At 42.8% G+C, this 10,986-nt stretch overlaps 1 protein-coding gene across 1 annotated transcript in view; it reads right to left on the bottom strand.

Annotated features, from left to right (window-relative positions):
* Positions 1–724: 724 nt before the first annotated feature.
* Positions 725–10,986, bottom strand: part of LYST (lysosomal trafficking regulator) — a 143,177-nt gene continuing 132,915 nt past the window's right edge. The window contains exons 47-51 of the mRNA XM_015419814.1: positions 9,187–9,326; positions 8,445–8,542; positions 4,159–4,315; positions 3,453–3,524; positions 725–2,369 (exon numbers count right to left, since the gene is read on the bottom strand). Of these exons, the coding sequence (XP_015275300.1) occupies positions 2,231–2,369; positions 3,453–3,524; positions 4,159–4,315; positions 8,445–8,542; positions 9,187–9,326 (606 nt within the window). The 3' untranslated portion in view covers positions 725–2,230. The remainder of the gene's footprint in view (positions 2,370–3,452; positions 3,525–4,158; positions 4,316–8,444; positions 8,543–9,186; positions 9,327–10,986) is intronic.

Genomic DNA, 10,986 nt, shown 5'->3' with positions numbered 1-10,986 from the left:
GAAGAAGTTTGTCCAGTGATTCTGGCAGGAACTGAAATTTTCTAGTCATTTTCTAGACAATTTCTTTTATGCATCTAGAGCAAATGTAAGCAAAAAAAACCCTCAGATATACGATGGAAGTTTTGAAAATGAAAACATGCCTTAAAATTATACATTGTATATAAACAAGTTTTTATCTGCATAAAATTAATGCCTGATCTATATTTGTATGAAATAAATGCTTTATTGCCCAACAGTATAGGTGCAGTGCATATAAAGGGATGATTTACAGGGATATTCAGTATGATATGCATAATTTTCATGAGGTGTTCTTAAAGGTTCCAGAACAAGGTTATTGTGCTGAATAAATAATCTGTCCAAAACTTTACATATGTGCATAAAAATACTGCATTGTAAATTACAAGGCCAGCTACATTGCATATTGAAAATTCATAACAATTTCTACCCTTAAAAATAAGACTCCATAAGCAACATTTCATATCCCAGTGTAGAAGAAGAAGAAGAAGAAGAAGAGAATAGGAGATTGGATTTATACCCCGCCCTTCCCTACCCAAAGGAGTCTCAGAGCGGTTTACAAACCCCTTTCCCTTCCCCTCCCCACAACAGACACCCTGTGAGGTAGGTGGGGCTGAGGGAGCTCTGACAGAAACTGCTCTTTTTCAAGAACAGCTGTGCCAGAACTATGGCTTGCCCAAGGTCATCCAGCAGGTGCAAGTGGAGGAGTGGGGAATCAAACCCAGTTCTCCCAGATTAGAGGCCGTGCACTTAACCACTACACCAAACTAGTAGGCGCAAATGAAATGTTCCCAGAACAGTGGAAAGATAAAAGTGTACAAAACAGAGTACATACCCATTTACTATTCCCCCCCACAATCATAACTGTGATTAAAACATGCCTCAGAACACCTTCCTTTGAAGATTCATATGCAAAGACTTGCTGGCTGTAATGGAACTACATGTAAGACTCCGGAGTATTGACTGAGAACAAAGTGCATACATTCACACAACAGTTCAGGTTTGATGGGTTTTTTAAACAATAAGTGATTTGGAAAGATTTCTGAAAAACTTCAGTTTTAAACTAAAACGGTCATGAGAAGGGTCCAGACTGCATATCAGGTGATGAGTTACAGTTTTCATGGAACGGTTTTTCCCAAGACATACATAATATCAAAAGTGAGATCCAAATGTAAAAATAGAATATGAAACATGTTTTTTTTCCCTATAGCTTCTGTATAAATATATCTCTCTGAAAGTTTGGGATGATGTAATTTTTCCCATTCAAGACAGCCATGAAGTTATTCTATTGCTAAAACAATAACCTTGGCAAAGTGGGGATGCGTGTTCAGAAGTAGCTGGTTTCACTACTGGTTAATTTTAAATTATGAAACAGGGCTCCATAGCTATATAATACTCTTAAGCTGACTTGCACAAAACATTAGTCAAACTGCCTTAGTTCTTTCATAATTCTTGCATGAGACATGGAAGCACATTTGTTTCTTGACCTCTCATATGTAAACTGCAATATTTTTATTCTCCCAGCTTCGGAATACTTTGTATCACATATCCCTTAATTTAAAAACCTGGTTTGACTATTGTTTCATATCGTCACAAGTTTTACTATAACTCATTACGTATTAATGGTCCATTATAAATTAGAAACAGTGATGGTGCAAAAGCACCTACTGAATTAATGTGCTTCATCAAAAAAGCAGTTTTGAGTCCTTGGTTTTTAAAACAGTGATGGGAGTTGCATTTTTTCCTAGAGTAAAGTGTACTATAATCTACCAATAAGTTACACACAAACACTGACCAGTTTCTTTTTTTTATAAACCTTTGATGTATTTTAATGCTATTTTTTATTTGTACAACACAAAGGAGCAAAAGTCACCACTAGTGCTTCAAGATTTGGAATATGGGGGTCCATGAAATGATCCATAAAAATATTTTACATTATGTGTTGCAGCATTTAGATTTCTTAATGAGCAAATCTACCACTCTGCTGGTACCAAGAGACGCAGGACCAGAGCTTCCTTATATCCATGATGATATGGTTGGAAAATGTGGTGCGTGAGCATACATAGCAGCCTTTCACCGATGTATCTCTGATCTACTCACATGTCAGAAAGACGCTCAATGCATTTCAAAATCCAGTTAAACCAGAGAGGTCTACAATCTACTCTGGATTTAAAGTGCTTCAAAAGTAGTCGAGACAGAGGAGCATGAAGAGCCATCAGCCTGCTGCATAGCTGCTGAGGAAGGAGTAGAACATGGGGAGCTTCAAGCGCTGTTGGTCCTTGCGACACCAAGCTATCACAGTTCCTTCGTTATTGGCTGTGTACAAGTGATGGCCGTCACAGGAAAATGTAAGGCTGTAAAGAATGAAAAGGGGGGGAAAATCTGTCCCATCTCCAGATACCGTATACACTTACAAGTTTACGGATGCATATTAAAAGGGGGAGGGGGCATAATACAGTAACCTGTGCTACAGAGATCAGTTTAGCTTTCATTTCACACAGAATGCACAGTGTTAGCTGATCCTCCAGAATGTGTCCCAAGGAAAACTGGCATGTATCACAGCCAAACCATGCTTGCTTTACTTTGATTCTATGGCATCTATGTACTTTCATCTTCTTGCTGTCCTCATGCGGCATTTAGCCAGATTTCCCCCCATTAAATTTCAATGAAATCATGGTATTTATTCCTCCTACACACAGACATGGAATCAACCATGTTATCTGCTCATCCTACATAGTCTTCCTACTTAAAACATTACCAATGCAGCACAGTACCTGACTAAATGAAAGCAGCAATTACATTACAAAGGAAAATACAAGAATCAGCACTGCCCTGCTTTACAAAAAGGTACACCAGAACACATCCTTAGCTAAAAAGGAGACCATTATTCCTAAAGTTACTGGGCTGTATGTTAGACATTGCGGGGACAGCTAAACCTTTGCCAGTGGCAGCAAGACATTTTAAGTGCCATTATTGGATTTTGAAATACAAAACAGAAACCACTGAGGGTCAATCTAGATGAGATCCGTGAATGGATTTTCCAATCATATTTTTACTGGTAAATAGCAGTTACTACCCTAGCCTCTTCAGATTGAGGGGATTAACTCTGTCATACAATGTTTTCTTGACCTGAAATAGCCACCCAGATTTCCAATTTAACTTGCTGGGGGTTGCCTGCATATTTTCCCTTCAAAGGGGGCCAGATGCAGCTCCCTCCCCCATGCAGTGCAGTGGCCCAAATTCAAACATGGGGTATTGTCCCAGTGGCTATCAATGAAAACTGCTTGGAAGAGCCATCCATAGCTCTTCTGGCCCCTCATTCAATTTGGACCAAATCTATCTGTAAAATGAATTCTAACAATAAAGAATGTTACACCCCCCCGAGGTAAAATTTGTTAGTTTCATGCACTACAAAATGAAGCGTGTTTTTTTTTTACCTCACAATAGGTTTATTTGATTTCGGAAATGTAATTTCCCGCACAGGTTTCAAATCCCATGTGCTCCACAGCCTAAGAAAAAGAAGATAGAAAGAATAATACATAACCTACTAAGAGAGCATAGTTTTTTTTAATACAGTTGGAAGTGACCACCTAAACACATATTCATTTAACTTTTAAATCCTCTCTGTCTTTGAGCTAACTAGTGTTGCAGGTTTTCATAGGGCTTCAAGCTGTATCCCAGAAAAATCAAAGAAAGCCCTCAAGAAGCATGGCTAGCACTACTTTAGCAGATGTGTATATTTTTAGGTGTGACTGTCATATACATAAGAACAGTCCTACTGGATCAGACCAAAGGGCATGTAACCAGGGTTCAGTTTCAACCCTGGCAGTTGGATGCTTCTAGGAAGGCAACAACCAGGCATTAAGGCAACAAGCCTCCCCATTTCTCTCTCTCTCACAGACATACAAAAGCAGGCCTTTCATCTATAACAATACCCCATCTGAAGCAAGAGCTTGTACCCTATAAAAGCAGATCACAGCAATGAAGAAAGTAGCTCCCACTGCTCCACAGAAATAAACCTTTCACAGCTTAACAGCAGATGTTAGGAAATAAAAAGTATAGTATGCATTTTCAGAAAATGTGCACTTTAACTTATACAAGGAACATATCCAAAAATGAAGATTGTCTGGTATATCCACTCACCTTACAACACCATTTTCTAGTCCTCCAGCAATCACATTGATGGAGACTCCTTCAGGCTGGTTTGAGAAAGCAACAGAGCATATAATCTCCCTGCAGTGCACATGTCCCACAAGATCACCATTCACGGTCCAAAGCCTAAGATCACTGCCACCTCCAACTGAAATACAAAAGATCACTGCATTAGCCAAATCACCACAACAGAAGATGAAACAACATATGCTACACAAAAAGACCATTGCAGTAAAAACTCACCAACAAGATATTGGAGAATAGAACATAAGAAGAGACCTGCAGGATCAGACCAGTAGTCCATCTAGTCCAGTACCCCGTCTTACACAGTGGCCGACCAGTTAACTAGAGAGCGCCAACAACAAGGCATAAAGGCCAAGGCCTTCCTCTGATGTTGCCTCCTGGCACTGATATTCAAAGGTTTACTGCCCCTGAATGTGGAGGTACCCTTTAATCACCATAGCTAGTAGCCACTGATAGTCCCGGCATCAATGTATCTGTCTAATCCTCTTTTAAATCTGTCTATGTATGTGGCCACATTCTCTGGCAATGAATTCCACATTTTAATCATTGTGTAAAGAAGTATTTCCTTTTGTCCATCCTGAATCTACCCCCCCATCAACATCATGGATGCCCTTGAGTTCTAGCATTTTGAGAGAAAAAGTACCCTCTGTTCATACCCTCTACCCTTGGCATAATTTATAACCCTGTATCATGCCCCCCCCCTTAATCATCTCTCTTCTAAACTGAAACGTCTCAGACTCTTCATCCTTTCCTCATAGGATAGGTACCCTAACCCCTTAATCCCTTGGTTGCCCTCTTCTGTACCTTTTCCAACTCTGCATTGTGTGCTTGTATGTTAAGTGTCATCAAGCCGCTTCCGATTTACAGTGACTTTATGAATTAATGATCTACAAGACGTCCTATTTGTTAATAGCCTTGCTCAAGTCTTGCAAACTGAGGGCCGTGGCTTCTTTGATTGAGTCCATCCATCTCATGTTTGATCTTCCCTCTTTTCCTGCTGCCTTCGACTTTTCCTAGCATTACTGTCTATTCTAGTGACTCTTGCCTTCTCATCATGTGGCCAAAATATGATAGTCTCAGTTTAGTCATTTTAGCTTCTAGGGAGAGTTCAGAGTTATTTGATCCAGAATCCATCTGCAAAATCCTTCCTGAAATATACTGAAGAGTTATGCCATTTGAAAGACAGAGAAGCCACTTAAATAGCCCTAACATCAGAAATCTCCAATATTTTCACTGTAAACCCAGTACAAACAGGCAAGACACAACAGCTCACTGTTACCAATCAGCTCACAGTTAATGGAAAGAATGCAGAACCAGGGCAAACTGTCCAGTCAGTGTTGCTGACTTGTCCGAACTGAGCTAAGGGATGCTCTGGGGAAAAAAGGCATCTTTTCCCCTTGAAAACTTAAAGAATAGAACTTCTGGCAAAATGTCTCAAGCTCAGAGAAGGTTTACTCAGTCACAGTTTCACAGTCATACTACATCACCAGTATACTGAAACATCCTCCCTACCACCCTTGTAAGCACAGCACCAAGATGGAGATAAAGAAAGAGTAAGATATATGAAGCCTGTTCCATAATGTACATACTGACAACATGGAACATTTGACCACTACTTTACTAAATTAAAAGACAGCATTGACCCGCCACATTCTTTTTCTTTTTGTATTTTTCCATGTATGTGTGGTGTGTGTGCCTGTGCCTGTAAGTCACGGCGACCTCTGGCGACTCCTGCTGGGGCATGGAGGACATTCCAGAGAATGTGGCTTGGTAGCCTGCCTCTGGCCTCCCAGCCCCGGTATTCTCTGGAGGTCTCCCATCCAAATTACTGCCAGGGTCAGCTCTGCTTAGCTTCTGAGATCTGACGAGATCAGGCTCGCCTGAGCTATCCAGGTCAGAGCCACATTCAAAAGAAATATAGCTTTGATTACCAGATAATGAAGGCAGATGACAGGGAAGGACTTATGATCATCATCACACCGTGATTACAAGCTTCCTAGAGGTGTGTGGCTGGATACAGAGTACTAATCTAAACTGGAATTTGGTCTGCTCAGCAATGCAGTTATGTTTCCTAGATATTTTGCAGTAGTCTGTAAAGTCAGTAACTAGAAACAAAAGCTGAGCTTCAGATGAGGCTCCTCACAGAAGGCAATATCTGTATACTGTGATTTTGCAAAGTCATGGAATTTACTACAGGATCCAAAAGAAGCCCAATTCAGACAGGCATGAAGATGTATGCTAGATTCCTGACAAACTGTCAGAAAGCAGGGAGAGGAGGAGCCACTTCCATTGATAAGTAAAAAGGACTTCAGTGTCTGACACAAATCCATAACCTTTCCAGTGAACAAGGAAAGAATAAATGATACAGAACAGAAATGAATGGCAGCATTTTGTTCATTCAGTCTCTCTAGGGTATTAGAGACTTGCTGAGAAATCATGTCAGTCTCTAGGGACTTGCTGTAACCTACAAATAGGTACAAATAATCCAAACTTTCTGCTGGGTCCTTCTTTAGAAACACCTGCACTGTGTATGTAATAACTCCAGACACAGTGGGAACATCAATGCTATCTGTTTTTTTCCAGCTGTAGTTAATGAACACTTTTATGCAATCTCCATGCAGCCAATTATTTAGTGCCAGGAGGCAAGAAGCAGATAATTTTAACGGAAGCAGGTTGTGCTCCCCCCCCCCCCCCCCGGAGATTTTATGATACATGATACAATATGCTGAGTAAGAGTATGGCAAGATACTCTGATCTCTTGGATAAGAGAGCTGATCATAGCTAACATCAGAGAATTCAAATCCCTTAAGAGCTTGTTAAAGTGCTAAATCTTTGACAGGCCACAAGATCATTCCCTCCCTCCTTCTCCCTTGCTCTCCACAGCCTCTATAATATGCTCACATTTCACCCAAGAGCTTGCGTAAACATAATGGCAAGGGTTCCAAGGCCCACATCGTGTTCTAGGTGTACACACTGCACTCTTCGGGTACTCAATCCCACCACAGCCTCTCTCCCCAACCCACACTTAAATGTCAGGGCACCCCTTCAGGGTGAGAGTCAGTGCAGAGTGATGGCTTGCAGATGAAAAGAGCACTGATGGCAACCCCTCAGTTTATGTAAGAAGCGCCAGACACACAAAAGGGGTCTTGGATCCTGTCGACTTTTATTGGGCCAGTCTGGCATATGCCTCTCAGCCTCTAACTTGTTAGTTTTTGTTCACAATGGAAGCTTATACCTATGGACTGAAAATAAGAACTGGATAGAGATTTGAGTAATCACAACAGTTTGACATTCTGCTAGTTAACAGATTCAAAATGCTTTCTGATTCTGCCATTTTATTTCTGGCATTATTTCGGTTGTTTGCATTATAAGGCAACTTGTTTTCCTTTGCTCTTAGCCCAGTGGAGATTTCTGTGCAGTATACACATGCCTGAACCATCAGCAGCTGTAACAAAACAGAAGACTAATCTTGCCATATTTTGTACCTCCTACTGATCTGTACTGTTTTCAGATGCACGTATAAGAATCAAATATGACAAACAATTCACCTAAGCAGACAGAGACTCTCTTGTAGTATGAGAACCACCTGATACTTTATGCAGCAGACTTGTTTCCAGGATGGTCTGAGAGGAACACACCACAGCAAGCCAGAAACATGGCTAAAGTGTGAACGAGCCCCTCAAATTTGCGATAACCAGGGCTAGGGCGTTTTCGGTGGTGGCTCCTATCTGGTGGAATGAGCTCCCAGGGGAGATCCGGGCTCTGCGGGACCTAGTACAGTTCCGCAGGGCCTGTAAGACAGAGCTCTTCCGCCAGGCTTTCGAATAGGAGCCGCCGCCATCATTGTTTCACCATCATTGTTCCATCAACGCCCTATGATTTCTGCATATTGCTACCGCTGGTGCGGGCATCTTTGGAGGGAACGGGACGTGTTTAGGGGACGGAAGGGCAGCGGGATTTGCACTGCTGTGGTTGTCTAGCTATGCCACTGAGAACACCATCTTGGTCTTAAAATCTTAACATCTGGAACTGAATAGAGGAGCACCGGAAATGTTTTTATGATGTTTATTTACTTGTTTATTAATTGTCTATTGTAATTTAACATTTTATACCGTTTCATTGTTATTACCTGGCATTGTGCCCTGTTAGCCGCCCTGAGCCTTCGGGGAGGGCGGGATAGAAATCCAAATAAATAAATAAATAAATAATGATGGCTACAAGACCACGTTGCTGATTTTTGACAAGGCACCCACCTGAATCACAAACCGTTGCAATGTCACCTGTTGTTTCACTAGCAGACACAGCGGTAACAGGACTCTTGTGCCCAGCCAGACTTTGCACATAGCAGAGCCTGTAAGAATCAGTTCAGCAATCTTAATATGAGTTTTCAACATCCATCAGAATTGTTCTTTTTAAGTAACATTTTATTTAAATCAATGTTATTAACTGATTTTAATATTATTACTGCTGTGCATAAGAACATAAGAGACGCCAATGTTGGATCAGGCCAAAGGCCCATCCAGTCCAACACTCTGTGTCACACAGTGGCCAGAAATACCAGGTGCCATCAGGAGGTCCACCAGTGGGGCCACGACACTAGAAGCCCTCCCACTGTTGACCCCCCCTAGCACCAAGAAGACAGAGCATCACTTGCCCCAGAGCCCCTATCTATACCTTGTGGCTAATAGCCAATGATGGACCTCTGCTCCATATGCTTATCTAATTCCCTTTTAAAGCCGTCCATGCTTGTAGCTGCCACCACTTCCTGTGGCAGTGAATACTTCCTGTGGCAGTGAATAAAAGTGTACTTTTATGTAGTGCCAAAGTGCTAGGGGCTGAATGGGTGGGACACATACACACAGTTTAGAACTTTCCTACCATACTTGTACAGTTACTGGAGCACATAAAACACTCCTAAATTATATTTCAAACTTTATAATGTTGCGGCTAGGTGCTGTTGAGATGGTAGAAGGAAATATCTGGAAGTGTCCATACCTGTTCAAATCCCATACAATGCAGGTCCCATCTTCGCTTACGCTTATCATTATACTGTAGGGCTTGCAAACAAACAAAGTGGTGATCTCTGCAGTGTGGCCATACAGATGCACCTGAGACTCCATTTCTATCTCAGAAGGCTGAAATGCAACAAGGCCACAATTAAGACTTACTCAAGGACAGAACTAGGGAAAGTGACACAATATTTCAAATAATTGTAAGGCTAATTCTGGAAGTGTACATGTGTTACCAACTATTTTTATATCAATAACTTTGTGCTATCGGACTCTATTGTTTGCAATCTATCCTCAACTGACTACAAAAATGCAAATCAGGACTGCTCAATAATTGGTAACACCAGGGGTCATTTCGTAGAAAAAGAGGTGCAGGAGCTTATTAGCATACCTGCTATTAGCATAATCATTAGCATATGCCACGCCCCTGACATCACCGGAAGTGTGTCAGAAGGGGAAGCAAAAAAAGGGGGGAGGCATCTTCAAAAGCCACCCCTTCCCTTCCCCAGCCGGCCTGCAAAGGCAGGGTGTGGGGAAGCGAAGAGAAAAGGGGTTTAAAGTTTAAACCCCTTCCCTCTAGAGTTGCGCCACAGGGGCGGCAGGGTCAATCCATTGTATTCTATGGCCCCATAGAATACAATGGAAACAATGTGCCGCTGTTGCTGTGCGACTTGAGAGAGAAGAGGTTTAAACTTTAAACCCCCTCTCACTTCGCTTCCCCCCCCAGCCCGCCTTGGCAGGAAGCCAGGCATTTAAATCCCACCCCCCCAAAAGCGGAGCGGCTCGGGGAAAGGAGAGCATGTCTGCACGGCTTCCCTTCCTGTCTCCAGCCAGCCTGGGCTGGGTGGAGACAGGAAGGGGAGCCCAGCAGACATGCCTGGCTTCCCTGCACGAACTTCTCTGAGTGCCCCGTGGCTGCAGAGCACTCGGAGAATATTGCACAGGGAAGCCAGGCATTTAAATCTCCCCCAGTCTCTGCAAAAAACCCCAGTCTCTGCAAAAGCGGAGCGGCTCAGGAGGAAAGGAGGGCATGTCTGCCCGGTTTCCCTTCCTGTCTCCAGCCAGCCTGGAGCCCAGCAGACATGCCTGGCTTTCCTGCGCGATCTTCTCCGAGTGACCTGCGGTTCCAGGGCACTCGGAGAAGATTGCGCAGGGAAGCCAGGCATTCAATTCTCCCCCCTCAGGAGGGGGCAGGTCCTGGACTCGTTACTGCTGGAGTGCTGCTCCGGAGCGCTCCGACAGGAAACAACCCCTGGGTAACACTTTCTTTTAAGAAAGAACTCTCATGTAGCAAAAATTGATAGTAGGTGCTAGCTGTGAGAGGTAGTTTCTGCAGATCTCCCACACAGGCGCTAATGCAGAGGAAGACTTAGGGTTGCCAGCTACAGGTTGGGAAATACCTGGAGATTTGGGGGGTGGAGCCTGAGGAGGGCAGGGTTTGGGTAGGGACTTCAGTGGGGTGTGAGGCCATAGAGTTCACCTTCCAGAGTGGCCATTATCTCCAGGTGAACTGATCTCTGTTCAATTGAAAGCAGTTGTAATAGCAGGAGATCTCCAGCCACCACCTGGAGGTTGGTAACCCTGTGAAAAGTATAAGGTGGCTTGCTGTGCAATACACATTGCTTCCTAAGTACATCAGTATCTGCCATTGAGTTCATAATATTGGGAGTATGTTGAGTGACAGCCTCTGACAGATATTAAATAGTTTGGATCTGGATGAAAATTTCTGTTGATGGAAGGATTTTTATCCGCGGAGTGCAACTTCCTTGCCTACCTCATCCTGTTG

Source organism: Gekko japonicus, unplaced genomic scaffold, assembly GCF_001447785.1.
Source record: "Gekko japonicus isolate JY-2015 unplaced genomic scaffold, Gekko_japonicus_V1.1 scaffold315, whole genome shotgun sequence".
NCBI classification, from domain to species: Eukaryota; Metazoa; Chordata; class Lepidosauria; order Squamata; family Gekkonidae; genus Gekko; species Gekko japonicus.
This window is presented reverse-complemented; position numbering and strand designations above follow the sequence as displayed.